The sequence below is a fragment of the Kwoniella bestiolae genome, chromosome 1 (assembly GCF_000512585.2).
Source record: "Kwoniella bestiolae CBS 10118 chromosome 1, complete sequence".
NCBI classification, from domain to species: domain Eukaryota; kingdom Fungi; phylum Basidiomycota; class Tremellomycetes; order Tremellales; family Cryptococcaceae; genus Kwoniella; species Kwoniella bestiolae.
Genome location: NC_089241.1, coordinates 4,387,891 through 4,415,853, shown reverse-complemented (window position 1 = coordinate 4,415,853; position 27,963 = coordinate 4,387,891). Strand labels below are relative to the sequence as shown.

The 27,963-nt window shown below is 47.5% G+C and overlaps 11 protein-coding genes across 11 annotated transcripts; 3 read left to right on the top strand and 8 right to left on the bottom strand.

The window, feature by feature from the left end:
• Positions 1 to 79: 79 nt before the first annotated feature.
• I302_101668 (uncharacterized protein) lies at positions 80 to 3,239 on the bottom strand (the record flags this gene model as incomplete). The annotated part of the gene is made up of 4 exons (XM_019187047.1): positions 80 to 166; positions 247 to 329; positions 456 to 1,576; positions 1,651 to 3,239. 4 exons carry the CDS (start codon positions 3,237 to 3,239, stop codon positions 80 to 82), a joined length of 2,880 nt encoding a protein of 959 aa, XP_019049925.1.
• A 2,684-nt stretch (positions 3,240 to 5,923) lies between these two features.
• Positions 5,924 to 7,518, bottom strand: I302_101667 (uncharacterized protein; the record flags this gene model as incomplete). Its single annotated transcript, XM_019187046.1, has 6 exons — positions 5,924 to 5,962; positions 6,020 to 6,778; positions 6,854 to 6,950; positions 7,024 to 7,139; positions 7,201 to 7,251; positions 7,312 to 7,518. The coding sequence occupies 6 exons, from the start codon at positions 7,516 to 7,518 to the stop codon at positions 5,924 to 5,926; spliced, it is 1,269 nt and encodes a 422-aa protein (XP_019049924.1).
• A 463-nt stretch (positions 7,519 to 7,981) lies between these two features.
• On the top strand, positions 7,982 to 11,373 carry I302_101666 (uncharacterized protein; the record flags this gene model as incomplete). The annotated part of the gene is made up of 11 exons (XM_065869335.1): positions 7,982 to 8,101; positions 8,167 to 8,187; positions 8,258 to 8,338; positions 8,413 to 8,430; positions 8,493 to 8,702; positions 8,784 to 9,122; positions 9,206 to 10,391; positions 10,466 to 10,620; positions 10,680 to 10,778; positions 10,838 to 11,135; positions 11,195 to 11,373. The coding sequence occupies 11 exons, from the start codon at positions 7,982 to 7,984 to the stop codon at positions 11,371 to 11,373; spliced, it is 2,706 nt and encodes a 901-aa protein (XP_065725407.1).
• Positions 11,374 to 11,629: 256 nt separating this feature from the next.
• On the bottom strand, positions 11,630 to 12,482 carry I302_101665 (uncharacterized protein; the record flags this gene model as incomplete). The annotated part of the gene is made up of 3 exons (XM_019187044.1): positions 11,630 to 11,715; positions 11,843 to 12,300; positions 12,379 to 12,482. The coding sequence occupies 3 exons, from the start codon at positions 12,480 to 12,482 to the stop codon at positions 11,630 to 11,632; spliced, it is 648 nt and encodes a 215-aa protein (XP_019049922.1).
• A 548-nt stretch (positions 12,483 to 13,030) lies between these two features.
• On the bottom strand, positions 13,031 to 14,000 carry I302_101664 (uncharacterized protein; the record flags this gene model as incomplete). The annotated part of the gene is made up of 4 exons (XM_019187043.1): positions 13,031 to 13,093; positions 13,179 to 13,392; positions 13,456 to 13,605; positions 13,690 to 14,000. 4 exons carry the CDS (start codon positions 13,998 to 14,000, stop codon positions 13,031 to 13,033), a joined length of 738 nt encoding a protein of 245 aa, XP_019049921.1.
• An 840-nt stretch (positions 14,001 to 14,840) lies between these two features.
• On the bottom strand, positions 14,841 to 18,659 carry I302_101663 (uncharacterized protein; the record flags this gene model as incomplete). Its single annotated transcript, XM_019187042.1, has 6 exons — positions 14,841 to 15,526; positions 15,580 to 15,681; positions 15,743 to 16,041; positions 16,108 to 17,073; positions 17,129 to 17,945; positions 18,002 to 18,659. 6 exons carry the CDS (start codon positions 18,657 to 18,659, stop codon positions 14,841 to 14,843), a joined length of 3,528 nt encoding a protein of 1,175 aa, XP_019049920.1.
• A 428-nt stretch (positions 18,660 to 19,087) lies between these two features.
• I302_101662 (uncharacterized protein) lies at positions 19,088 to 22,395 on the top strand (the record flags this gene model as incomplete). Its single annotated transcript, XM_019187041.1, has 2 exons — positions 19,088 to 19,190; positions 19,250 to 22,395. 2 exons carry the CDS (start codon positions 19,088 to 19,090, stop codon positions 22,393 to 22,395), a joined length of 3,249 nt encoding a protein of 1,082 aa, XP_019049919.1.
• A 328-nt stretch (positions 22,396 to 22,723) lies between these two features.
• I302_101661 (uncharacterized protein) lies at positions 22,724 to 23,477 on the bottom strand (the record flags this gene model as incomplete). The annotated part of the gene is made up of 4 exons (XM_019187040.2): positions 22,724 to 22,756; positions 22,829 to 22,958; positions 23,026 to 23,399; positions 23,469 to 23,477. 4 exons carry the CDS (start codon positions 23,475 to 23,477, stop codon positions 22,724 to 22,726), a joined length of 546 nt encoding a protein of 181 aa, XP_019049918.2.
• A 189-nt stretch (positions 23,478 to 23,666) lies between these two features.
• I302_101660 (high osmolarity signaling protein SHO1) lies at positions 23,667 to 23,990 on the bottom strand (the record flags this gene model as incomplete). The annotated part of the gene is made up of 3 exons (XM_065869334.1): positions 23,667 to 23,691; positions 23,748 to 23,808; positions 23,864 to 23,990. 3 exons carry the CDS (start codon positions 23,988 to 23,990, stop codon positions 23,667 to 23,669), a joined length of 213 nt encoding a protein of 70 aa, XP_065725406.1.
• A 621-nt stretch (positions 23,991 to 24,611) lies between these two features.
• Positions 24,612 to 27,143, top strand: I302_101659 (uncharacterized protein; the record flags this gene model as incomplete). Its single annotated transcript, XM_065869333.1, has 9 exons — positions 24,612 to 25,106; positions 25,164 to 25,247; positions 25,307 to 25,359; positions 25,409 to 25,508; positions 25,562 to 25,912; positions 25,962 to 26,160; positions 26,208 to 26,335; positions 26,461 to 26,956; positions 27,010 to 27,143. 9 exons carry the CDS (start codon positions 24,612 to 24,614, stop codon positions 27,141 to 27,143), a joined length of 2,040 nt encoding a protein of 679 aa, XP_065725405.1.
• Positions 27,144 to 27,390: 247 nt separating this feature from the next.
• Positions 27,391 to 27,894, bottom strand: I302_101658 (uncharacterized protein; the record flags this gene model as incomplete). The annotated part of the gene is made up of 1 exon (XM_019187038.1): positions 27,391 to 27,894. The coding sequence occupies one exon, from the start codon at positions 27,892 to 27,894 to the stop codon at positions 27,391 to 27,393; it is 504 nt and encodes a 167-aa protein (XP_019049916.1).
• Between the last annotated feature and the right edge of the window lie 69 nt (positions 27,895 to 27,963).

Below are 27,963 nucleotides of genomic sequence, written 5' to 3'. Positions count from 1 at the left end.
GTGTGGTGCATCTTTTCGTATGTCTTATCTTCATAAATCGTTCATGTTCTATTTCATTTCGTATCAAGTCGTTCGTTGTTCATTTCCTTCGCAATACAATAATCCCCACGTCAATTTCCAATGCGTCCATTGCGCCCAGCTCGCACTTCTCGACGAGGACTTTGAACTGATCGGAATCACGCATGGAACGTATCAGCTCTGCTTACTCCTAGTAAGATATGGTTGTAAATTATAAATCAAACTTACAAGTTCCTGTACAGTCGTTTCACACTGACTTATATCCATTCTCCCCTTCTCTCTCAACACTTTCTTCAAGTGACCTTCGTAGACTATTGGACCAACCAACAATCAGCAGCTTATCCTCTTCAAACCTCAAAACAGAAGAGCGGAGAATTCCCTTCTTTCCCCTGTGTTTTTGTTGTAATACCAAGCAAGAAGAAGAAACAACCACCCACCAGATCTACAATACATTGCAATCCTCTTCGCATACCCACTCCTATCAATCTTTCCCTTCCTATAATCGATCCAAGCCGGATGAGTCAACCTGAAAATCTTGATCCCCGAATCTTCCCATTCTTTCTTTTCCTCATTGGAATACTCGTTAAGCTTGAACTCGTCACTATCATCCGAGAAAGACCGCTTCATCTCTTCTGCTTCCGACATGACTTCCTCCTGAGAAGGGTTGATGAGCGGTTCCCACTCGTTATACGTCTTTGATAGTGTATTCTGCAATGATTCCAGGGTTCGAGGCCAGTAGGGTACGTCCACAAGCAGCGGGGCAACCTGAGTTTTGATCTCTCCCAACGAGACTAATCGCTGGATGGCAGGTGATAGAGCGTGGGACATGGCTTGCCATATATCTGGGCGGTACCTTCTGGTTCGTCCGTTGGTCATGGGTGGTGAAGGTAGTGGAGGTCCAGGTACGAATGGACTATTGTTGATTTCAGTCATAGGGGTGATATTCATGTTGTTCGGTATATGCTCGTCGATCGAAGTTCGAGGTGAGGTAGGTAAGCTCGTTGAGTAATTCCCGGGCGATCCTCTAGGGGGATTGACGGAGCCATCGGTACCTGGTCTGTCGTTCCTTCGGGTCTGATAGTGATCCGGTGTAGGCGCAGTTCGGACCGCAAACGAACAAGCTAGAATACCGCCCGATCTCACTTCCTTTGCGCGAAGCTTCAACCATCCACTTAGATCTTTCTCCGACCTTTGTTCTCTTTCTTCAGCTTGCGACGTGAATAGGTATAGTGGTTTGGGCTGGATGGTACCGTGCAATCTACTTAGTTCGTTGGTACACAGAGCCACATCGATGGAATTGGGGGGTAGAGAAGGTTCAGCGAATCCTGCAAAGCTGTATGACGTGAGAATGAGAGGTGAAGGTATTGCTTTTATCTTTCGATATGACTGAGGGTGGTTGAGCAAATTCGCTTGTAGTGATCGAGTGTCGAAATCGACGTTGCATTGATGCGTGACCGTGAGCACTTTCTTGGGTCGTCCAGGTCCAGCCGCTCGGAGTGCGAGCGATTTGACGGTCTCTGCCAGAACAGCATTGGGAGTTTCCTTGTGGCAACCATACCTACGACCAGTGTTCATTGTCAGCCAATCTTCCTCTCCTTCGAACACGTAAGGGAATCATGCAAATCGACTCACTCTACCACCTGGAAATGTTCTTTGTCCTCGACACCTTTCACCCACCCTCTGACCACATCGCCTAATGCTTTTGATAGGGGAACGTCAAAGCTCCACTCAGCCTCACTCAAAACTTCTTCCTTCCTTTTGATCTCCTTGACCATCTCGCTCTGTTCAGGCTGTAGGCGCTGTTTTAAAGCTGCAGCAAGATCTTCACCGAGGTAAGAGGTCAGTTCATTGGCATCACCAACTATCTGACCTATCGAACCCAGCTTCTCTCCCAGATCTAGTCTTCGTGCTCCGCTGAAAGTCGAAAATCTGCTTGTCGGAGGTGGCAGACCGCTGGAATGATGCGCAGTAGATATGGTCTGTGGTGAGGTCGTGTATGAGGGTAAAGCCGATTCGTGGGGCTTTTCGTCCATTGGAAATTGAGTGGTGATGATGGAATGCGCCAGAGCATCAGCTGATACTGCCGATGCTGCCGATGCATCACTCAACCCTCGATCCCGCTGAGCCAGTAGAGGTATAGCAGGCGCAGATGATGAGCGAGGTAGATCGAATTCCAGTTCTGGCTCTACGCCATGTAGTAGCACAGCGTTCGAGGTCATATGAGAGCCCAATCCGGATTTATGGTAATTGGCGAAGAAGTCTCCCTCAAGGGGTGGATCCCGTAGATGATCAACAGGAGGTAGTGGCGGTGTACTCTGAAGTAGTTTCCGATCAAAGGTCAGCGGTTTGAGGATTGGGTCGTTCAACAATGGAGATATCGGATCGTGGTACGATGAGGTCCTCGTTCGACTACGACGGGTTTGGATGTTTGGCCGAGCAGTGTGAGGTACAGGTTCTTCCTCCATTTCGATATCTTCGTCGGTCGGCGCTTTACGCTTGATGGGTTTCGAGGTGGTCCTGCGTATATCGTTGACGCTCGCTCGACCTATGACGGTCGACAAGAGGTGATAGGGGGCCTCGGCAGCTGTACAATCAGGAGCACAGCGTAGGTTGGAATCGTGTCCTCCTGAAGCTGCTCTCTGCCGATGGTTCCCATGAGATCGGTGAACCTGAGAAGCGTATCGACGTAGGGTGGACGGTCCAGCGTGATCGTAAGGCGGGGAGTGGGGTGCCGCGGGATGGTGCGGAAAGTGCGATTGGGATGGTGTTGACGATGCAGAAAAACTTCCTTGACCACCGAAAGCGGCGGTGATGGATGGATATCGATTTGAGGATTGTCCGTGTCCGTGGTTATGAGAGTGGACTCCTCCAACGGAAAATGGGTTCGATCCTAGTCCCAACGGCGATGAGGGCCTATTATGCTGATAGCCTTGATGAGGGTGAGAATGGGGGTGTACCATCTCTGTAAAAGGGTGGAGATGTGAAGGTGCAGGGGTAAAGGCTTTGGGTCGTAGTAAGTGAGCAGTCTCCGAGTGAGACCTTTGATGACCTAATCCAGCGTATGGTGAAGGAGTACGATTACGTGGTGAGGTGACTGAAGCTGCTTTTGGATCTGGGACCGGTGGTATGGTGGAATCTCTGATCTCTGTGAATGAGATGGTAGGTGAAGAAGGGGAGCAGAGTAATTCAGGTGAACCTATTGATGATGGTGGAGATACCATGCTCGTATTCCATTTATCGAAAGTTGAGTGTGGGTTGAATCAAGGGCTACCAATCTTGAAACAATGAAAATAAATCAGAAATGTCAGTGTGAGATTTAAGCTTTGGTATTGGATTGAGATATAGTACTGTAGAAGAGCACAGGCCAAGTGAAAAGCGAACTAGTTGAAGGATAGTTGACAGGGAGAATGAGATGATTCGATTGAGATGAGGATGAGCTGAGGACGAGGATCATGCGCAAGGAATAAAGGGGAGGGCAGAAGGGAGGTAAAAGAGGCGATCAATAAAGCCTTAATCATGGTCCATGGCCCATCTACAACCATACAGTAAACCAACAAATAGGGGGAGATTTCAATATCAAGTTTCGATCTCACCACACACCCTTTGTGCATCGAAAATCAAGCACCGCATCAAACATCAAGTTATCAAATTTCAAGGGGTAAATGTGGGATCGTAGAGGGTTGACAGATAGAACAATTTGGTATTCAAACCAAAGACAAAGATTACTACTCACTCATCGAACACGCTTCACCAAAATTGCAAGGACGAGGTTCTAAGGTTCTAAGTCTACAGTATCTAGACTATCGTCCAGAAAATTTCCCTACTTCTTCTTCTTCTCCAACTAGAAAGATCACCTTTGCATACCATTCGAAATTTGCAATCTTCCTTTACTCCGCTGTCCGCTGTAGATGAAGGCAGGTCGAGAACACGTCGCGAAGTCAATCACAATCACAGTATCAATCCCGTCGAATCGCGGGGGAGTTACAAAGGAGTGTAGGTAGTGTCAGGTATTTTCGTTTCCCACTTTCCTTTGAGAAAGCTATGCTATGCTCTGCTCTGACAATGCGGAGTCCAAGCCAAGTGGCGTTGTCGTTGTCGTGTCGATGTGGTTCAAAATGAAACGAGAGGAGTGACAAGTCGGGGCCCTTGAGATGAGAGAGGATGTGTGAAGAGGCGTGATGTGATGGAGCTAGTACACCAAAGTAAATTGTCGGCGTGTTTAGAGTTGAAGGTTTCTGATAGATGGTGGTAGGTGTGAGTTTCTTGTCTATAGGAGATAGTAGGCGTCGGTAAGCGATCCTAATGTGGGGATCAAAGAGGAATGATGAATGATAATCGCACTCACCTATACCAAGATATCACCAATAATCTCACTCTTGGGATCCCACGTTCCCGTTTCCTTTTTCTTCCCTATTACCCAGAATTCGGTTTGGTCTGAGACACGATTCAGTCCCAGCAGATCAGATTCCAGACTTCTGAATGACTGGTACCAGTGATGTGTTGTCGATGAATCACGTCAAGCTGAAAGACGGAATGAGCTTGATGACAATGATATATGCTTGCTTATGTGATTAGTGTTTCGATGCGATGTCAATAAATGGTTGATTGTGTTGGTATGTATGATGGTTGATATGGTACTCGTATGGTGAGATCGCAGTCGATGAGCAACGCCGCAGTGAGAAAAAGATTGATTGATATTGATTGGGCGCACGGTTCGTTATCGTCCAAGGTAAAGTTTTGTCGTTTTTTCTTTTCTAGTTCTAGCTCGAATTGACGATCAGATGAGTGGATGGTGAGAGTGAGGATGGTCTGGATCGTGGTTGCAGGTCGATGCACACACAACATACAAGCTAATCGGACTATACTCGGCTGATTATTATCCCAGTACTAGTATGCGTAAAGGATTGATCGTCGTTGTCGTGTTGGTACTTGATCGCAAGGAGAGGGAAATGGGGCCAAAGGAGGCGGTACTTGTTATAAATGATATTAACAAAGTGGGGGAGGGGAGGTGTTGCTGACTATCCCATCAAGGGATCAGAGATGTTGTAAGATGTTATACGATTGTATCCGTTGATCCGAAAGGAGGGGCCAATTGACCATCCTAATTTAGGGTACAAGGTAGTACGACCATGACCACGACCATGTATTCAACCTTGCAATCTTGATGGAGATATGTCACCGTTTTACGACCTCTTTCCCTAAGAAAATGTGAGTATCAAAAACGAGGACGTGTGTCATCCAACTGCGTGTCTACCAAAAACAAAGAAAAAGTTCTCGGCTTTGTCGAATACGAGTACTCAATTGTACCAAGCAAGAGTAACTAACGATAAGGATCTCGGGGCAACACTGCCGCATCCTTACTCTTGTATCGTGGCGTCGTACTAGTATAGCAGAGAAGGGGTGATCAGGGTTCCTTATGAGCTGATTAGACTACAGATGAAACCATCAAACTCCCCGAGGGTGAAGAGTGCGAATATTGCGAAAACACAAATCCAGACTCTTGCTTTTCTGTTTCTTCGCGGAACCCCGGGCCTTGGACCTTGAGCCCTTGAGCCTCGAGCTCGGACCTGTAAATAAACGACACTAACGTTAATTCGGGGTATTCCCTGAGTTTACAACCCACGACTTTATCTCGTTGTTTCCATCTTGCGACGCCCATCTCCAAACCATGCACGATAAGGACATGGACAGGTAAGATGTTCTAGAAGATCTCATCTCAGAATACACATACATACATGGGACCTAGGCTAGGCTAAAACTGAAATACATGAAACGTTCCTATCTCTCCATCTCATCGAAGCTACCAGTTACAAGTGACCACCTCGCTTGACCATAGACACGACGTTCCTTATCTACTCGTTCCATCTTGACGGGCGATAGCGATATAATCCGACAAAATGGCAGGCTAAGTCGTCATTGCATATCTTTCTTCTTTCTCCTTGGCCTAGATATGATCACATTATCAGCTTGGAATGTAAGGTACCGGTATAGGTTCACCTACCATCTGGATCACAGCATTCAACCTCGTTTCTCGATCTTTGAGAAGTTTCTGTTGATTCTCTAACATCCTGCGCATCGTTCCGAGATGGTCGTTTCTCTCATTCGAGTTTGAAAGTACCGCTGAAGGCGGATGAGACTTTGCTGTTTCCAGTCGGGGGTGATCATTTGGGAGGAGGCTCTTCATGGTTTTGGATGGGTCGAGATTTGAGAGTAGTTGAAGTACTTGATTAAGTTGGTTGACGTCTACTCCGGAGAGAAGAGCTGGATCTCGAGGATCGGATGAAACGCTTGAGTGAGATGGTTGAACATGGGCGGTAGGGTGATCTGGGGGAAGGTTCGTATCCTGTAATCTGGCCGAAGAAGAGGTTTTGAGAGTCTGATTTGAATTGACAGACGCAGAAAGCTTAGGTTGAGGCGTATGGGCAAGGATGTAATCGTCCTTTTGCATGTGCTTCTCCTCATCCTCATTCTGCTTCTCTTTCTCTCTATTCTTGGTAGACGTCGATCCACTAAGCTTCCTCAGAGCACCAGTCGGCGTATCGTCCACCTCCATCCCCCTCTCATCCTCCCTAACCGCTTGGAGACTCATCAATCCCAGATCCAACACTGAACTTGCACGACTATGTAGTTTACTGGATGAGCGTTTGTTGGAGAACGAGACGGAATGACGAAGTGGGTGAGTAGGTTTGGGCGGTGGGAGGGGTGTCGAGGATGTTACGATTGCGGTGGTGGGTGCTGGTGGGTAGATGTTGTGTGATTCCTGCGTTGGCTGGAGATTAGCGATCTATCATTAGAAGACGAGTGAATAGCGGTATTCAACGCTGAGAAGACTCACCTGCCAGGCCATCCCTAAACTCGTCGTCAGGAGATTCTCCAACTCTTTCACATAGGCTTTCTGCCGTTCACTCTCTGCGTAATGCGCTTCGTTATCCCTACCCTCGGCTGTCAGCTACCGATATCGTACGGACCATTCCGGATGGATGTCTTTAGAGTGGCTCAACTCACTTCTGACTCTTCGCGAATAAGTCCTCCAGCGTCGCCAACTCCTTATTCAATCTCTCCACCTCCGGTCCAGTGTTGTGCTCGATCAGCCTCTCCAAATCTGTTATCCGACCCCGCAGCTGGTTCGTCATTCTGATTAGTCTAACAAGCGGGCAAAGTCATGCGTATGAGGCAACTCACACATCCATTGGTCTTGTTCAATCCTTCAATAACCTTCTTCAGTCCAGCAGTCTACAGTAGAAAGATGAGCTATCTGAAGTCACTGGAAGGGAATCCTTAAGGGCAGCTCACCTCGTTCATGAGATCCCCAACTCCATCAGGTTTAGGCGAGATACTACCGAACTCCATAGAAGAAACATTGAGAAACGCTGAACCTCTTTTATTGGAAGATACCGAGGGGGTCATACCGCTCCTACTTCTTGTTACTGATCCGTTGCGTCGGAGGGAGGTGGACATGCCTATAGGTGTGTGGTCGTTGGAGGGATATGAGGTGGACATGGTGGCTATGAAGTGGAGTAGCTGCGAGAGATGATAACGTGTACTATCAGTATTGAACAGGTATCAGTGTAAGGTGTGATCTCAGACTTTGTTTGGTTGCATGTTTACATGTATACGAGTAGTGTCTAGCATGTTATCAGGGACTATCTATGTGTGATGTGTGTTGAACTCTCCATGTATTGGTTGTAGGTAGAATCTCGTTCAACATGCAACACACTCAAAAAGAAATCAGCTGCGTCCAGATCTCTCGTTCTGGACTTCAACCACGTGTGTGCCATGTGGTATAGATCAACCAACTGCTTTGACTCTCGGATCCGGGCCAAAAGTTGGAATTCAGTCAATCCAGCTCATCTCGAACTGTGTTGCATTTGATATTGTTTCCTTCGCTTTGTCAATCATATACGATCAGTGGTAACTTGACTCTGTATAGCTTCACCTTCTTGTCGTAAGCTACGATTGCAAGATGGGTAACGACCAATCCCGGACTTTAGGCGGGGACGACAAACAGCCAGCAGAGGATAGACCACCAAATTATTATGAATTGTTACAGGTAGATGAGGAAGCTACAGCGGATGAGATCAAGGTAGGTCCAGCTATGATATCAGTATTTGCTTGGAGACACTAGCTGATTTGAGTGTCTTGCGGTAGCGTTCATACCGGAAGCTAGCTGTACGTATAGCTCAGTGTATTCGTTGGGTCGATTAGATAATCGATTCCAGAAGCTGACCTCCTTCTCTAGCTCGTCAATCATCCAGACAAGAATCCACATAGGGTAGAAGAAGCCACCAAGCTATTCGCGGATCTACAGCAAGCTTATGAGGTGAGCTACACACATGACCCAATGGCAACCCGCGCGATACATAGCTAATCTTTATGGATTTTACAATAACATAGATTCTCAGTGACCCTAATGTATGTCTCCGCATTTCCTTCATCAGACCGTCCAGAGCTGATCGTTGTGTGCACTTATACAGGAAAGAGCATTCTACGACAATCACCGAAACGCTCCCGTAGCAGCTACAGACGATGATATCTTTGATCACGTCAGATCAGGAGATAAAGCCACCAACGATCCAAAGTCGAAACTCAACAAGAGGAGACATGGAGATCCCGGTGTGAGGTTGGAACAGCTGATGAGGTTCTTCGACCCCAAATTGGCTAGGAAGACGGATGATACGAATGAAGTGAGTTCTCTCCCTCCCATCTGATTCGTTCCGAGGAGCATAGACTAAATTAGGATTTACCATTGCCTTTCCTTGTCTTAGGGCTTTTACTCAGTCTATCGAACACTCTTTGCCCTCCTGGCATCCGACGAGACATTACATACCCCGCCAAGCTCACCACCACTCGTATATCCCTCTTTTGGTGATTCCACTACTTCCTACGCGCCTTCACAGGGTATGACAAGAGCTCAGAAGGACTCGCAAATCTGGGTTAGGGATTTCTACCTGGTCTGGACAGAGTTCGTCACGGAGAAGAAATTTGAATGGGTCGCTAAGTGGGATTTGGAAAGAGCAGAATCGAGAGATATAAGGAGATTGATGGAGAAGGAGAATAAGAAGGTTAGGGATGATTATAGGAAGGAATATAATGATACTGTCAGGGTGAGTAGGCGTGGTTCTCCTCTGACTTCATGCCATCACCCTGAATATATGTATGGCACGCTTACACTATTGAATTGATCCAGCAACTGGTCCTCTTCATTCAACATCGTGATCCAAGATACAAAGCCCATCAAGCTAAATTAGCCAAGGAAAAAGCATTGGCTAAAGCATCGAAAGTTAATTCCGGTACTTCCACGCCCTCAGGTCCAGCTTCAGGTATCGATGCCGATGCTGCCAGGAAAAGGCATGAGGACAGGATGAGATCAGCAGCCGAGTTTGAAGAGCAATCATGGCAGAAATTGGATGGTAGACACTCCGACGAAGAAGAGCTGGAGGAGGAGGAAAATACCGAAGAGCAGGAGACGGGTGATGGTACGGGAATAAGGTTGGATGATGGGATGGGAGGGGAGTTCTTCGAATGTGTAGCTTGTTCGAAGACGTTCGCGAGTGAGGCTAGTTGGGCGAATCATGAGAGGAGCAAGAAACATAAGCAGGCTGTTTGGAGGTTGAAGAAGGAGATGATGGCTGAGGCTAAAGCTATGGGCGAATCTAGAGAGGTCTCCGACGAGGAGGGAGACTTAGAGGAAGAAGAAGATAATTTCCAAGACGCCCCTGAAGATTTGAAGGATGAGGTGGAACTAGAAGACGATGGTGATCAAGACGATGCAAAGGATGCTGGGGTTGATGCTTTGGAGGAAGAATTGGTGGATCTTGCGTTGAAGGAAAGTGAGGATGTAGATTACCCTATGAAAAAGGCGAAGAAGAAGTCCAAGAAAGCTAGAAACGTCCCTACCCCTCAACATCTTCTTGATCCTGAATCAGAATCTCTCCCTATCACTCCAGACCGCAATGAGACCCCCGAGAATGGGGATGATGCTCTGAGCGATGGACCGAGCGAGAGACCGTCGGAGATGTCCAAGAAAGATAAGAGGCGAGCCAAAGAGGCGCGCAAGAAGGAGGAAGAAGAGGCTAGGAAGACGGCCTTGAAGGAAGCCAGGAAAGCAGCTAAGAAAGGCCAGGCTTTGGCTGATACGAGAATACAGCAGGAGGAGAAGTTGAATAAAGGTCGCGAATCTGTGCCGATACCGAAAGGAAAGGCAAAGGACGATGGATTCACCATGCCCAAGCAGAAGGGCAGATCGAAAGGAAAAGGAAAAGAAAAGGCTGAACCGGTAAATGAGTTTAGTCAAGAGAAGGTGGATAAGGTCGTTGAAGGGATTAAGGAGAGGAGGGAGAAGATGATTGAGAAATGGGGTGATAATTGGACGAGTGAGTTGTGCTCTGAGCTCTCTGTGAAGGTTGCGCTCGACTAATATCTCAAGGGCTGACATGCAATATCATAGGTTTGATCACGAAGCTACAGGACATACTGGAACTGGATCCTGCGTCTGCCCCGGACGGTGTAGGTATATTATGTTTGGGGATCGGTAAACCTTTTTCGGATAGGACGGCTCAAATACAGCTCGCCTTGCTGCTGGAACTAGCGGATTCTTTGAACGTAAGCTGGCCATCCCATTTTGGGTTGAAAGTAGGATAAGACTAATCAGCTGGTTATAGTGTTCGAGCTCCAACATCGAAGCATTCGATCCAGTGTCGGATGAGGGTGATAGGAAGGTACTTTCAGCATTTGACATCAATCATTCGGACGAGAATCTGGTATGTACAATCTCGTATACTTACCTTGCAATGTCCGACTTATCATATCGTTTTCATAGCTTGGCAAGCATGTTCTCTCCCCTACCAAAGCGTATCTCCTCTACCTCCCTCACGCCCCTAAACAGCTATATGAATCACTTCTCCAGACCAACTTTGCCTCTGCTCTGGGCGATAAACCAGGTCGGGTGTTCCTAGGAAATGATCTCGCGGAATATATCCCTGGATTCGTAAGGAGTAACAGCCAACAGCAGAAGGAGGAGGCAGAAGGGGAAGGGGAATTCGTCAAAGCGAAGAAGAAGCGGAGAGGAAAGGGAGATGGACCGAGGGAAGTAAAAGACGGAGTACTACAAAGGCTTGGTGAGTCCAACCGTCTCCTTGGTGGAATGTATCGTTTGTTGACGTTTGCTTGTGATTAGTCCCGCACATGTCAATACTGCATTTCAACGCCGCATTACCCGAGACGAACTTACCTGGATTCGCAAGAGCGTTCTTGTCGTTGGCGTTTCAGTGGTTAGAACAGGACAAGGTAGATAGAGTAGATTGGGAGAGGGAGTTGCCGGAAGTGGATTGGGAAGGTGGTGAGGTCATTGGATAGATTGCTTGGAGAGGAGAAGGAGAAGGAGAAGGAGAAGGGGGATATACCCTGCATTTCTTGATTATACCCTTCATCAGCTATTACACGTTGTATATTACTATTTTCACAACTATTTACAATCTTATGCGACAGAGCATCAAGTCAGAGCATCAAGTCTTGCATCTGTCATTGTACGTGCAATGCATGGTCGATGTTATAATACAACGTATATGTTGTACAATAGTCCCTTCCTTGGCTGACCAAATATGTATAGAGATTATGGACCATCTAATTTCATCAACTCAACCGCTGCTGCTGCTTGATCGCCTAATCCGATCAATCCTCTTGGATCCTCTTCACCTCCTGGTATTGATCAGTGAGGGGATTCAAGATGCTCACGGAGAAATATCGCTCTGCAAGAAATCGGAAAGCGGGAATCAGGAATTTCACGTCAGCTTTGTTTGGGATCACATCACTTGCTCTTGCTCACCTTCATGGAAGAACGATACTCGATACTTGGTCCCAAATGAGGAAGCGAGATGATCACACAGTTCGGTGAAACCCCTCCCGCAACTTCCCGTATACAGATCTGTCCATCCCTTCTGTACGATCTCCTTCCTCAACTCGAGATTAGCGAGGAAGCATTCCAGTAGGATTCGAGTACGAAAGATGCGGCAGATGATCCCAATGTAAATGAGGGCTTTCGTAACGTGCGGCAGCGTATCGACAATCATGGCTGGATTCTCATTGAGGAGGTGAGCAATGGCCATTCGGAAGTTCTGGGGATAAGGTAGTTGATTAAGTACAAGTGGGAACGAGAGGAATCGGATGGTGGGTAGCAGAGTTGAGGGATCCCGACCTGTCGCGATGTGCAGTAAGAGGCAGAGCTCCGATTTGTAACATTCGATTGAAAGTGGTTTGACGATGGAAAAGTCGATTGGTCTGCCACTACGGTATGGACAAGAGTGAGGTTGGCCTGAACGAATCAGATATCAATGTATCGTCAGGGAGATGAGTTTCACTTACAGTAACAAGAGATATGTCTTGAGATCAACGTTGAACTGGGCGTTATCTCTTGAACTGATCAGAATGAATCCCAGAGAGGCTTGATACTCTGGATGAACGGGCATGATGTCAGTGGATCTGCATCATGGCTTAGGCAGAAGGTTGGTGGTCGGATATCAACGCTACTCTCAAGATACATCGTGAGATATGATGACTGCATGTTGTCACCAAAAAAAGGATTGATTGAACCCATTCTACCCATCCGGCTAAGTTGAATGACTTGTCTGTACAGTAACCCGCTAATCCAGCATGTTAATCCAGCATCTTCGCGCTGAGTTTCCACTAATCCAGCATTCAGTCAAACCCCGAGGTGACCTTGACGGCCGAGGTTGGTTGGATGAGAGTGAGATTGATTGTTTGATTGTTTGATGGTACCTTGTCAGTGCCACCACAATATACTTGCTGACCAATCGACTGGTGAGCTCACCTACAAACAAGATAAGTAAGGATGTATCACGAGTCGGTGAAATGTTTGTGTGAACCCAATTGAGAGCATTAGATCGCATCGGTGGGGGTGACAATTAACACACATGCATTCTCTCCGTAAATTAGATGACAAACATTTTACATCCAGATGATGTTATGATTCGGTATGATGTGCACTGAGGTACCCCTACTCGGTGAAGAAGTACATCGTCGCGTACTGCACGCTTAGCGGTTCACCTTCGGCAGTACACTATAATACCAGCAATGGACAATCAGTACTTTTCTCCTCTCTACAGTATGAGAGAGGGATATGTGGAGATAAGGTTTAAACTTACAGAAGTGGGCGGTTGACCTTTGAAAGTGTTAGTCCTGAAGACAGATTTCGACAACGTCCCCTGACCTTCCAAAGCACCGAGCTGAAGCCAGGGAACGTTGGTGGTAGAATCGGAAGGGGCGTTCACACCAGCTATTTTGGATAGTATGACGTGGTCGGATCCTGTTGAGAATTCGGGGGAGATGGCTCCTTTTGTGGTAGAGCCGGGGGTAGCACTGAACAATGCCAATCAGTAATCACCTTTCGTATATGTAGGTGCATGGCGTATGATGACTCACACAAATTGATGGTGGATTGCAAGAGGTATTTTACTACCTGCATCGGGGAAGGATAGAGCGGAGAATGCCATTTTGGGTAGAAGACCGCTGATTGTATTGGGATCGATGAAACCTGAAGTCAAGGTGTATAAACAAGATACGTCGAAGAGGCTATTGACCAGCATTGATCAGATCAGCACCCAATCTCACATGATAAGCATAAGCATTATACAGCGAAAAATAAGAGAAGCTTACTTGGCCAAAGCTCCAGCAGAAGCATAAGTCCCATTACTACACGTATAATTTTGCACCCCCCTCCCAACCGCGATGGCAGAAACGACCTGTCCACTGGGGACTGAAAGACCCGCTACGGAGCTTAACGGAACGGTAATATTGCTTACTGGGCAGTTCTGAGGGATCCTGGCTGCGAGAGTTGGGAAGGTAGATTTTTGGATGGAAGAGGAGGATTTGAAGTCTACGTTGGAGGTCGAAGCTGTACTAGCAGCTGGGGCTGAGAGGACCAGGGGTACCATGGCGAATAGCGCAATGAGGGGTTGGCAGAACATTGTATTGTACTGATTCGCAGAAACAGTACTTAGGAATGAGAGTACACGAAAAGATGGAATATAAGAGTAGATATATATGCAGTGAAAGAATGACGGAGTTTGGATTGGAGGATAGAGGAAGGGATGAATGAAAGGTGCAATTTTTCACCTGCTTTTATACATTTCGTATGCACCTCATAGACATTTATTGTCTTCTCTTCATTGCATTCCATCGATTGTACTGTAGAGTGTAAACCCAACGCTTCAACATAGATTTCTTTGTCGATCTCAATTTCGATCGGTTGAAAGGGACGTCATCTGTGTACCTCGTTTCCTTAGTAATGTATATCTGACGTTTCATCCCCCCGATAAAAGTCTATTTCGGGGGTGATCATCCACGTAGATCCTGACGACGGATCAATCATCAATCATTGTTAGATCTCCTTCTTTGTTTGTGATGTTCATCAAAAGGACCGACCCTTGAATCTTGATCTCATCGCTGGGTGACAGGGGAGTTACCGAGAGATGGCAGAAAGATGTCAATACCTTTGAAGCGATGTGTAAATGTATATATGAGTGTATATAGCAATGCTGTAACGTTGTGGTGTTTCATGTCATTTACAAGGCACGTTGAAGATCTTGGATGAGAGTTTGACCTACCGATCGATAAGCTTACTGCTCGTTAATCTTGGTGAAGCATAATGGTTAAAGTAGTTAACGTAAGTCAAAGCATGTCGCTATGATTTACTTCGGTTGTCAAGCACACACTCGCTGCAATCCAGAATCGGCACGTGTAAACATCCCTCCTGTATAGATGCATGCAAAGATCTATCAAATGAGTACAATGCAATCGTCCAACCCCTAATCATCCTGTTTGACCTTCCCATACCCTGACAACCTATCTCCAGTCTTCTCATCCCCAAATCCAAACCCTTTCCCAAACCCACTCTTCTTACCCTTCCGAGTCCCGCCCTCTCCGAACTGCTCGGACCACTTCCTGAGCTCGGGCAAACTGCCCTCTTCTGAACTTGACGGTCGGATCTCCTCTAGGGCAATCTTGAAATGTTTCCATGCCAATATTCTGACAGGAGGTTCAGGAAGATCCGATGTTGTAGATTCATCTTCTTCATCTTCTGCCATCTCCTCAGTAGAGGGTTCGTTACCCGCTTTATTGGCTGATAAGAGCTCGTCCACCTCTCCTTGAGCTATCTGTTGATCACCTTCACCCTCGCCTTCCAGAGTTGATATGCCTTCCTCGGCATTTTCCGGGATAGGTTGACCTGAGGCAGTGGTATTCAGTACCAATCGAGATGGTCCAGCGACGGGCGCAGCGGTCTTTTGGCGTTTCACCTGAGCTTTCTTCCTTCCACCTCCACCACTTTCGGAAGGAGTGAATACCAGTACTTCGGATTGAGCTCCTCCTCCAGGCGTGGTTGATGGTAGAGTGGTTGCCGGTATCTCAGCGCCAGCGTTGCTCGTAGACTTGTTCGCCCAAGGAACCTGAACAGTGTCTTTCACCGCGGCCAAAGCGGCGCTGACACAGAGATCTGCAGCATTATCAGTAAGTTGATCCTCAATAACCGCCGCTTGGCGAACTTACGCTTCAAGTCGGATCCGGAGAAACCATCCGTCTCCTTGGCTAATTTTTCGAGATCGACATCCTCGCCTAGGTTCTCCCCTCGCAACAAGATCTCGAGGATTGCTAAGCATACAGGCGTCAGCTGTCAACCATTGTGCGATACTCCAACATCCTCTCAACTCACCTTTTCTTCCTTCTACACTAGGCAAATCAACCAGAAGCCTCCTGGGCAGCCTCCGAAGTACAGCATCATCCAGATCGAATGGTCTATTGGTAGCACCGATCACAACGACTCGTTTATCCTTGTTCGCAATAGCCGAACTCAGACCATCCATCTCTTGCATGAACTCGGTGAGCAATAGATTGTGCGACATGGATCCAGCTGAACCTCGAGATATACGAGCGCCGAAAAGGGCATCAACCTCATCGAGGAAAACCACACATGGAGACAATCGACGAGCGAGATTGAAGACGGCTTTCACACTGTGACCAGGACGATGTCAGCTGAGGGGGCGGTGACGGTGACAGAGATGAATGAATGTAGCTTACAGCTTCTCTCCCTCTCCCACATACATATCATTCACATCACTAGGCTGAATCGCCAACATCCTGGCACCGCTCTCTGCTGCTACAGCCCTAGCAAGTAGGGTTTTACCAGTACCTGGAGGTCCAAACAATAAAGCACCAGTGGTAGCATGCTCTTTCAATACACCACCTCTAAAAGCTTCCGGGAATAGCAGTGGAAGAGACACCATAGATCGTATACCATCTACCGTCTTCTCAGGCAAATGAACGTCTTTGAATGTAGTGGAAGCAAGTTTGGTGGGGTCTACGATACAGGGTAGTAACCTCTTTTCATGCTGCGAGAGGTTCTTTGACTTCTTGATCTGCTCCACCACTGGGTCAAGCACGCTTTGAGGTGCAGTTTCAATTTCTGATTTCGTCTTCGAGTCGAGCTTGACGTTTCCAGAAGGTAGATGTCTCTTGATTTGCTCGGTAGCTATCTTCTTTTCCTCTCCCATAGCTTTTCTAGCTTGAATGATGTTTTGCCATGTGACCTTAACAAGACCATTGTCCAAACCACCAGAGCGGATAGCAGTACCAAGTGCTATACTCGCGATGTGCATAGCGTCGGTCCACGATACCACCGTATTTCCCCATCCTTTTCCTGATCCGCTCGATTCTGTTTTCCTTGTCAGGGGACGACCGGTAATTTCACTCGTCGAGAATACTTCTAATGGGTTGGCGAGAGTTCCTCCAAGTTGATAAACAGCCCTTTGTATCAACGCAGCAGTCCACATTCTCCGCTGATGTATCCTCGCCTCTTTCTCAGCTTGGAAATTACGATGTTGAGGAATGATTGGATAGGCTTTCCACACAAGAGATTCAGTGGGGTTAGGTGCTTGATTCGGAGGAACACTAAAGCGACTCATCAACAACCGACGTAGTGGGTTTGTAGGCTTTTGTCCGCTTTCTTGTGCTTTGCTGCCAAAAGATGGAAGAATACCGGGCACACTTGATAGGAAGTATCAGCAGAGTCCTCTCAATTTCAATTTCAGAACGGTCTCACCCTTTGGAGAGCATCAAGCTCAGTCGCCCCTTATCACCTTCCTTTCGACCATTCACATCGCTCTCTTCACTTCCCCACCATAACTTGGCATCATTCCTAGGCTTGACCACTTCAACATGCGAGTGGACGCTGATCCCCATGCTCTTGAACTTCTCCTCAATCGCAGCCAAAGCAGCTGAAGCGGGATCCACATTCCTATCCGATTCTTCTTCCTCCATCTCCTCGGGATGTTCATCCTCTTCGCGTAATGAACCATCTTCATCTCGAGCAGCTGAAGCGAAAGCGGCCGCTGTGTGTGGTAAGGCAAGGGAGGGTGTACACTGAAGAATAATACTGGTTGGATATACCAAAGAAGGTTCTTCTATATTTACGCTTTGTCCTTTTCGAATTGGCTTGGGTGGGGTGATGATACCTTTCCGCCTCTGTTGAACAGCTTCTACCAAAGAAGGCCACCATATTGGGAACGTCTTTGACATTGCGATAGTCGATTCAAGCACAACTATACGTTTCTTACCAGGTTGCGATTGACCAGCATTGATTATTCTGTTGAAGAAGCTGACCCATTCACCGTTGATTTGACCTTGAGGTAGATCTTCCTCCAGCCCTGCCATTCCTGGTAAACCACCTATACCAGGGGGCATCATCCCACCTCCACCACCGACAACAGCTATGGGCACGCTAGCAAACATACCAGGCATACCACCTTGTTCATCTTGGTCTTCTGCTTCCATCGTCTCCTTCTTAGCAGTCATGAGAGGCTGAGGTGCTGGGAGATATAGGGGATTCAGGGAGGAAGGTATTGAGGGTGATTCGATGCCTGCAAGGATAACATTAGTTCTAGGTTGATAAGAACGAAGGCGACGGATAGCTCACCTCTACTTCCCAGCGGGGAAGATGGTCCATCTAGTCCCAAGCCCGTGATCAGATCCAGCCTCACTATATCCGCATTCATTTCATTGGCTAACCTCTTGACTGCATCCGTGACATACGCTTCTCCACCTTCGAACGGCGATGCAAGAGCCAATACAGCTTCCGGAGCAGAATCATCTATCTCTTGAGTAGGTTCCGCAGGATCTGTCCGTGGTCTACCGGACGAGTCGGGGAAAGTGACAACATGGGTGAAAGGTGATGAAGAAGGTTTTAGATCCTCGGCGAGATGCTGATTTCCGGGTAAGAAGGAGGTTGACAAATGGGTCAGAGCAGGACCGAGCTCCATGGGCAAAGCAGAAGAAGGTTTTGAAGGTGGTATAACGGAAGTTGTGTAGTGGAAGAGGTCATCTTCAGTGTTTGGTGCGATTGGCGGTTCATCTGATGTTTCTTCGTGTATCTGCTCGGAGTGATCGAAAGGTTCTTCAGGAGCATGATTGGTCGAAGAATCTACAAACGTACGCCTGGAAGATGTCGATCTAGGTAGCTGTAGATTGGTACTGGTCTTGAGGGTTCTCGTGGTCGTTGGAGATATATTTAAGACCCTTCGAGATAAAGGAGGCAAGACTCTTTGACGAAGAGTTGAAGGGGAAAGCCGTCGCATGATGATGGTAGGATATGGGGGATGCCGGGTATCGTTGAAAAGACAGGAATACACTGTAGATGGATAGGTATGATATGTGAATGATTAGATGAAGAGTGCGAGGATAGGGAAGAGCTCAGCTGGTAAGAAAGATGGACAAGATGAAAGATATCATGACCAGATATCTTATTCATCTTGAAACCCATCGAAGGGGGGTGAGTGAGTGATATTTCAGAGATTAGGTGTTGTCTTGACGGAGTTATATAGCATCTCCATCGTTGTCCCCCTGCGGTTACGTAAGATGCATCTCGGTTGAGCAACAGGCTATACAGACAACAACCACCACCTACACCGCGTTCGTGTATAAATGGATATACAGCCATTGACAAAGTATCAAAATACCTTATAGACGCTGAACAAACCACAACTAGCCCAGTCATCGTAGGAAGATGGAGATAGATGGAGAACAGGATCGAGACGACGTCCTCGCGACCACAAGTCAACTTCATTCAGGAGATCAAAATGGGGTTCTTGCTCTTTCTGATGAACAAGGTACGTGAATCACCTTCCCAACGCCTAACTGACACTGACATACTTGTGATTATCTGCAGAAGCACCACCCACTCTGTTAGACCTTCTTCAATCCTCATCCCCCGCAATAGACTTCTCCAATCCATCCGCAACTCAATATGTCGACCAACTCCTTTCCTTGTCCTTGCACGAACTCCTTCGACAACCCCAGCTCATATCCACCGAGACGTCAACGGTAGAATCCGACCTCACCAACTTGTGTTTCCGAGAATACCCCACCTTCATCTCAGTGCATAAATGCTCTTCCGCAGTCAGCTCGGCATTCGACGATTTCTCAGATAGTCTAGGTAAATTGATAGGAGCTATACCATCTTTAGAAGATGAGTGCAAGACCTTCACGAGTACCACAGGGAGCATACAGAATGTCAGAGGGAAAGCTGCGCTGGTGCAGGAACATCAAGATAAATTGTTAGATCTGCTGGAACTTCCCCAATTGATGGAAACGTGTGTCAGAAATGGATACTATCAAGAAGCAATGGAACTGCTCAATCACTGTCACTCGCTGTCGAAGAAATATGCCTCGGTCGCTTTAGTGCAGGACGTGAACAGAGAAGTCGAAGGTATACTTCAGTTGATGCTTGCCCAACTTCTCGCATTACTTCGTGAACCCGTCAAACTTCCAGCTCTGGTCAAGACAGTGTCCTTCCTCCGACGACTCGACGCAATGGATGAAAGTGAATTAGGCCTGGTCTTCATCTCAAGTAGATATCACAATTTCCGCGCTCAGCTATTATCCATCGATAGAGATAAGGCGGAACCAGTACGATATCTTAGAAAATACATCGACCTCTTCCGAGAACATGTATACGACATCATAGCTCAGTTCACTGCCATCTTCCTGGAGGCATCTTCATCACCAATAGCAGCTCTTCATATCACTTCTTTCGCAAGACAAGCTATCACCGACCTCGTTGACCTGGTCACAGCTTACATACCGAGGATATCTTCCGATTCCGGATCAATGTCTTCCATCCTCGTTCAGCTGGGATACTGCGCAATGTCGTTCTCTAGAGTAGGATTGGATTTCGCGCCCCTGATCTCAGCACCTTTCTCTTCAACGGTCCTCTCGACGTTCTCTCAATCTCTAGCGAACGCTTCAACCGACTTCTCATCCATCCTGCGAGATTCAGCCAAAGCAGTGCTTCCTCCCTCTCAGATCCTCGTAGTCGCAGAGCACATCCCTCATATCGTCTCTTCATCCACTTCACCTCCACCCTTACCTCCAATAGATTCTGTATCTCATTTCCCACCTATAGCAACCCTCATCAACGCCTACCTCACAGCATTCAACAATCTCCGTCTCCTCGCTCCACTCGAACTTCATTCTCAGCTTGTCTCGATCCATACTTCGTCATTGCTTAGTTCGACAAGTGTCTTATTGCAATACGTCACTCAAGCTACCTCAATCTCAGATGAAATTCCCTTATCACCCGTAAAAAGTCGACCAGGTCACGGTAGGACACCCTCAGCTCCTCGCGCGGACCTGCTACGGCGGAACTCGGAAGTGCTCATGACTCCCGAAGCTAGAGCGGCGAAGCGTAGAGAAGCCAAGCGAGTTTGTGTGGCAAGTGCAGATGTGTGGTGCAGGATGGTTGTCCCCTTCTTGGTGGATAAGCTGAATGAAGGTGTCTTCGCGGATATACCCTCACCGGAGACTCCTAAAGATTTACAGAACAAGCTGGAAGAATTAGAGAGGTGGGTCAAAGATTATTCGGAAGGTGTAGATAGAACATCATCATCATCAAACGGTACAAGCAATGGGAATACCGACGAACCGAGAACACCACCGCGCAAATCCGCACAACTCGTATCTTCCCCAGTAACTTTCAACTCACCCTTCAAATCCTCATCCAGCTCAAACCTACCAGCCATACCTGATCTCGCCACTCCTAAACCCAAGAATGTACCTGCTCCTCCAACACCTCATTCGCAAGGTATCGATGCGGTCTTTGACTCGCCGCAGCTCTCAGGATTTATAGACGGTACAAATCATACGCATGTACCTGAACCTGCCAGTCTCAGGGAGAGCAATAAGGACACGGTTGAGAATATGGAGGCTCAGTTGGAAGCTATGAATATTGGTTTGACGGGTGAGGAGGCTGCTGTGGCTGTTGAGGTGAAGCATTTGGCGCACCAGCATCCTCCACTCTCGCAAAAGAAGGATGAGGTGAAGGAAGCAATACTGAACGGAGAGGACGGTAAGAGGGAGGAGGTCGTAAAAGAGGTGAAGAAAGATGATGAATCTTTGGGTCAGATCCAAGGGGAAGTGGTGGTAGAGAACAGCGTGAACCAGAAAGTGGTCAAGGACAATGATGTGCAGGAAGTGGCAACGAAGGAGGACGAAGTGAAGATCCCAGAACCAAAAGAAGAGGATGCGGGTGAGGGACAGGTAGTAGAAGTTGCCAAGAGGGAGGAGCCAGACAACGGATCGGTCAAGGGGAAAGGAGTCAATCAAGATCAACAGCCTATACAGTCTACCACCCCCGAGGAGCAGCATAGCTCTGCGAAAGCTATCGTCGATGAAAGTGCGCCTGGACCGGCCGTAGATGCGTCTCACGCGGAGCTCGCTTCTTCCGTGGCGAGACCACCCACTCCACCGGCTGAACAACAAGACGAATCTGCGATAACGGAAGAGACGGGAGCAGTCCAAGCTGTGCTCGATGAAAGTTTTCCTGTGCCTTCGTCGAACGCTGTAGACGCTGATCCCCTTCCTTCAACCGAGAAACTGGCAAATGGAGATCCAGAACAGGCAGCAGTCGAAACACCTGCACCCTCTCTCGATGAAACAGAACCGATATCGACAGATGCTATCGATGATATACCTCCTTTGACAAATTCTGAACAGGTGGTACCGGACAGTATAGTACAACCTGCGGATGAAACCACTCCAGCATTAATCAAAAACGGCTCATCGACAGATCAACAGCAATCCAATACAGAGGATACGGCGTCTAGCGAATTAATTTCCAGTGAATCCCAGGTCCCCATTGAAACTTCTACCGAAGCTACACCCAACCAGCCGGAAGAGACTCAGTCTACACCAACCTCGGCTGACGCTTCCCGAGCTCCATCTCCTGATGGCACAGATGGGAAACCAGCTGCAGCTGCGCCAAGCACATCAGGCGGAAATTCGAAGAAGAAGAAAAAGAAGAAGGGAAAGAAGTGAGAGTAGCCGCGAATAAGAAACTTTCGTATTATAGAGATTGCTTTCATGTCATTAAGTATGAAGTAACGGATGCTTATGCACAGACATTTAGAACCGCTTGAACGGTCCCAGTTCACATTATATGTTGCATGGTACGTAAGAACTGGATATGTGCATATGAATCACTTGATAGTCCCCGATCAAGCAAGAGAGTAGTATCAATGGAAGTAAGAGATGTGGATATCGTATAGTATGCTGTTCGCTGCGTTCGGTTCGTTGGTTCTTTCGTTTCGTGGGGTATGGGCTTATGGGTAGGTTATAAGTGAGGGGATGAGGTGGTGGGAATGGCTCAGAGTAAAGTGAGATAATTGGAGGGAGCGATCTGTATGTAGACCATTATATTTAGCGCACATCCTCCCTTTGATCTCTTGGATCACACAATACCACGACTTACACCCGTAGCACCCGTGGGTGTTCTAACCTGGAACCATTTACCCGTGTTATCCAGTACCTCAAGGATATCCCCTTTGGCAAAAGATACTTCGTTGGGATCATCAGCTGAAGCAGAGTATGCGTACATTGCTCTGTCACACGTAGTGGGATGTATCAGCTCTGCTCGTCTTATACATAAGAGAGAGTGGTTGAGCTCACTTTGCACGATGTTTATATTCTGGTTCCTCATTCCCAGGACTGGCATAATCATGTCTTGCCGATGAAGCCTTCTGGGGTGTCCCTTCCGTAGCTGCCGGAGCGTATCCTCCTGTACCTCCCACTCCTCCTACGGGATACCCACCACCGATACTATGCGACGAAATCCCTCTTGACATGTTATTGTTGACTCCCATTCCACCTCCGATACCCATCTCACCACCACCATTGCCGAATCCAGATACCGAGTCTCTATGAGCGATGGGTGCCGAGCGCATTCGACGGTCCGGTCCAGATAGGCCGCCGGTACCCCCTGAATTCAATAGGTTGTAGAAGAAGGATTCTTCCTCTGAGGTTAGGTAGATGATCCACACGAGCTAGCGTGCATATCCATTGTCAGCGATAATGTATTTTGGAAAAAGGAAGCAAGAGAAGGGGTGACACACATCAACCATGATTAGTAATAGCCATCCTACTCCCACTGCGATGAGTGCGCCTTGAGGTTGAAAGATGAACTCTACACCGTGTACGGCAAAGACGGTGGCGATTGCCAAGACGACTGCGAGTTGGAATCGATGCACTGCTAATGAGTCGGATGCGAGGGCGAGGCTTCATTGTTAGCTATGTTCGAGATGGGTTTTGACCTACAATAGATGTATTATCACGGCTCTACGAGATTATCAGCATACACCCCTTTGACTGGTCATGGGGCAAGGGAGACTCACAGTTGAAGCCATATATTAAACCATAATGTATTCACCACGGGTGTCCTCCCATCAGCAGAGGCTGTGACATGCAAGAATCAGCCTCTCATCTATACGTTGATAATAGATAGACTCACAGTACTTTGCCTCTGCTGCAGCTTGAGATGCGAAAGCGATGATCCAAGCTGGGATGGCAATGATGAAGGTGACCAGGAACACTGGATGTCTGAAGACATAGCCCGGATCAAAGCCGTGGTCGAACATTGCGTATGTATCGATGATTTACTTCGCTTTATTCGTAAGAACGGAAGAAGACTGAGCGTAGTTTGTAGAGCTGATGGCTGACGGTGAGTATTGTCTGGGGTGTCGATGTAGCTGTTGAATGCGATGTGTATAGGATAGAATGACGGGATGAGAAAGTAGAAATCGACAAAACAAGCAACATCAGTACTAACATCATTCAACCTGAAAAAATCATACTACTGCTAGACACGGGACCTATTCGGTAAGATGAGGTACATTACAACACATTTCTAATAAATGAAACCACAAAATACAAAATGAGTTGTAATCCCATTACCAATCGACAATTGACGCGTTTCTTTGTTGACAAGTTGCGATAACTTGCCAAAGAGAGAGAGAGGATTTCGAGATTTCGATACATCACTTCTTGAACGAGACCTCATCAAACAAAACTACCAACACTCCTTCAGCACCCGCAGTACCCTTCATCCCCCTTCACAAGGTGATCACACCATGAATGGCTCGTCGGGCGGATACCCATATCCTGCCCAAACTTCGAGCTCATCTCATCACTCAACTCACAATCCCATTCCTCATTCGACTCCAACACTGCTAAACCCCAATGATGTCAGAAGCAATGATATGAAAAGGCGCAAGCTATCCCCAGAGCTCTATCAAGCATCTACAGCACCTCCATATCCTGCCCCACTCCTAACGACAGTACCAGACACGGCACTTCTATATCACTTTGCCCTCTCAGCACATCGCGCATCCCATCAGCACCTCCAACAAGCCTTTGTCCACCCTTCGATTTCAGCTGCTCCAGTACCAGGTATACCTCTAGCTCCACTCTACAACTCTCGCTCCACTCAGCCGTTCATACATGATCACAACGCGGCTGCCAAAGCTCTCGATTTACAGCTGGTAGCGCTCGACTTCCTCCGAGCAGGGCTGGCATACCCCGATCTGTCGGAAAGGGAGAGAGTAGCGTTCGGACTGGAATTTGGAATTGTAGGACTGAAGGTACACAACGCATGTGCGGGACCCTCTACTGGAAAGGGGAAGAAAAGCGAAAAGAAACAGAGAGTGGATCTACCCAGATTGATTGGAGATATTCAAGATGTTGTTGGGCAATCTGTAAGTTTAATTGGATATACATACTCTTCTGGGAGCTTTGACTGACGTCTTGTTCAGTACTCTATCTCGCAGAGGCAAACATCCTTCCTGTCGATGAGATTTCAGCTGGAACTGCTGAATATACGCCTGGCTTTCATTCAGGTAAGTAAGGTCATTCATTCATCTCCACCAAGGCCAACGAGCTGACCAAATGATAATAGAACAAAACCAACCTCGGTAAACGAATGGTCCAGCAAGCTCTCAACAACAACAGGTAGGTGTCTGTGTTCTCTGACTGATCACCCTACTGACTTCAATTGCAGAAATCAAACTTCACATCGCTACGCCCTCCACCTGTTGTACCTCGAGTTTGTAGGACAAAATGGATCACCAGAGTTCCTGAGTGTTTGTGACGAATTGATGGTAAGTTCTAAGTCCCTAGCTATCTGTATAACAGCTGAATTATGACTTTGCAGGCCGAAGCATATGCGAAAAGTCATATGCAGATAGTCCAGCTCACCGCGTTCACCAAAGCTCGCTTCGTCTTCGTATACCGTCGCTGGGAATTGGCTTCCCAAACCCTTTCTGCGTTATCGTCCGTGATAGGGTCTATCGACGACCTGTCCCAGAATATACAGCTCTCCGGACAGGGCGATGACCGCACATGGCGAGCTTCGTTGATCATTCACTATATGATCCTGCGAGCTTTATGGGAAGGTCGTATAGGAAACGATAATAATGCAAGGGCCTGTCTCAAGCAGATCTACGCGTTGATGGATGAGACTGCCGAGAATGGCATATTCAATATCCTGCGTGCGAATGGAGGTGTCATGATGGTGAGTGAAACCAGCATAGATTTTAGGCTGATAATTACAGCTCAACGTCCCTGGGGATCAACCCTTACAAGTACAAATGACACCGCCGAATATCCTCTATATGCTCACCTACCTCACCACCGTTGTCAGCAGACGAGATTTCACTGGATCAAATTCTACTTGCAAAAACATCTTACATACCAAAGCGCTGAGAGAGTATGAAGGTGTGGTACGAGCTGATGATATGTGGGATTCTGGATGTGAGAATCCAACCATTTGGCATGGACTTCTGCTAATGTGATTATAGTTTCCTTGCCGCATGGTATCGCACATACTCAAATCCAGCAAAAAGAGGTCATGATCATCAGAGCCGAGATGATGGTTGAAAATGTTACAGCTTTGATGTTCCGAAGCGAATTCGAGGCAAGCTATAGGGTGAGTTCACATCAGTGTTGGATTCAGCTGACCTCGAGCAGCTTCTGTTGGAAATTATCGATCACCTTCGCACTCACGACCTTTTCCCCTTATTTGCACCTCACCTATGCCTCCTCTTTGCTCAGTACTCAATGCTTGTCGGGATCGACGCTGTCGCTACAAAATACTACGATGCTTGTCGAAGGCTCATCAACCAAGGTAGCGAGTTCGGTCTGATCGCCGATATAGGAATTATGGGAAGTCAAGGTCTTCTCAGCGGACTGCCTGAACACCCCGAAAGACGAGACAAGGTTCATTCGCTGGCCGAGAAATGCAAGAGCAGCACCAGCGCGATGTTCAATGGTGCTGGTCACCTGTTGGCTAGTCTTATTGACGAGAACGTGGTCAACTCGAAGAAACAACTCTCGAACGCCTATGAGATCAGCGTACAGTCAAATAACAATATCCTTCGACTACTCATCTTCGCCTTTACGACCAGTACACATCATTATGGAGGAAGAGACAGGATGTACAGGCAGTTAGAGGCGGGGAAGGAAGTTGCGAAGCTTATGGGTGGGAAAGATCGGGCGGATGGTGTTGGGCAGGTACTCCTGGGTCTGTGGTTTGCTTATCGCCTAAAAGGTAGGTGAACGATTTTCAAGAAGCGATGGATTTGTTACTGACGGGATCTGCAGAGTACTATCGACAGGAAGGAGATCAGGAAAGAGCGGGATTGGCTCGGGATAACATGATGGCGCATCTCAACCGATTGGAAGAGATAAAGGTGCAAGCGGCTGCTTTGGAGCGGGCCGCCATGAAGACAAAGTAGAGAGGCAAGGGTGTGGATCATATAAACGACCCAAGTGTAGAAATATAGCCAATGGAGAGGAGGTTTAAAGGTAGATCTATAATACAGTACAGTAGTTAATCGTGCTTGTAGCTCTGTAGCATACATATATACCACGCATCACATCATATGATTAGTATAATCTTCATACAGGGTATCTATGATATCGTGCCATGGTCGTTGTTGCTCTTTCAAACCTGCTAAACCCCCCAAAACCTTCAACCTACACCTACCCTACTCTACATATGACTTCACCCCCTAATCCAGCTCTCCAAGCTTCCCACCCCTCCAAATACCTATTCGTCCCAGTCCTACCGCTCTTCGCATCCTCCTCCGTCCTAACTATCAATATCTCCCCCATCCCTACTCCAGCTACGTTCCGTGCTCTTTTCCCAACTAACAACCTCCCCAACTCGTCCCGCCCAACTACAACTCTGAAAGAGGGTTTGGAAACCAACCCCATTCTACGTAAGACCGGCTGTCCATTACGGTGTTTCAACCCTATCCACAACTTCCTAGCTGGTATGGGTAATGTTTGGAAGGAGCTCGGATCGGGTCCTGCGGGTGATCCGAGAGATACGTTGGATATCAGTCCTGATCGAAGGAGGATGGATGAGATGGCCAGGGAGGAGGTGGAGAAGGGAACGGAGGTTTTGGACTGGAAGCCTCGGGAGGTGTTTTGCAGGTGGGCGCAGAGGTTTGCGGGGAGGGGGCCGAGGGATCGGGTGGTCATTATGATGGGGTTATGGGGTTATGGAGTGTTGAGGATGATGAGATGAGGAATAGTGTGAATAACTGGTGA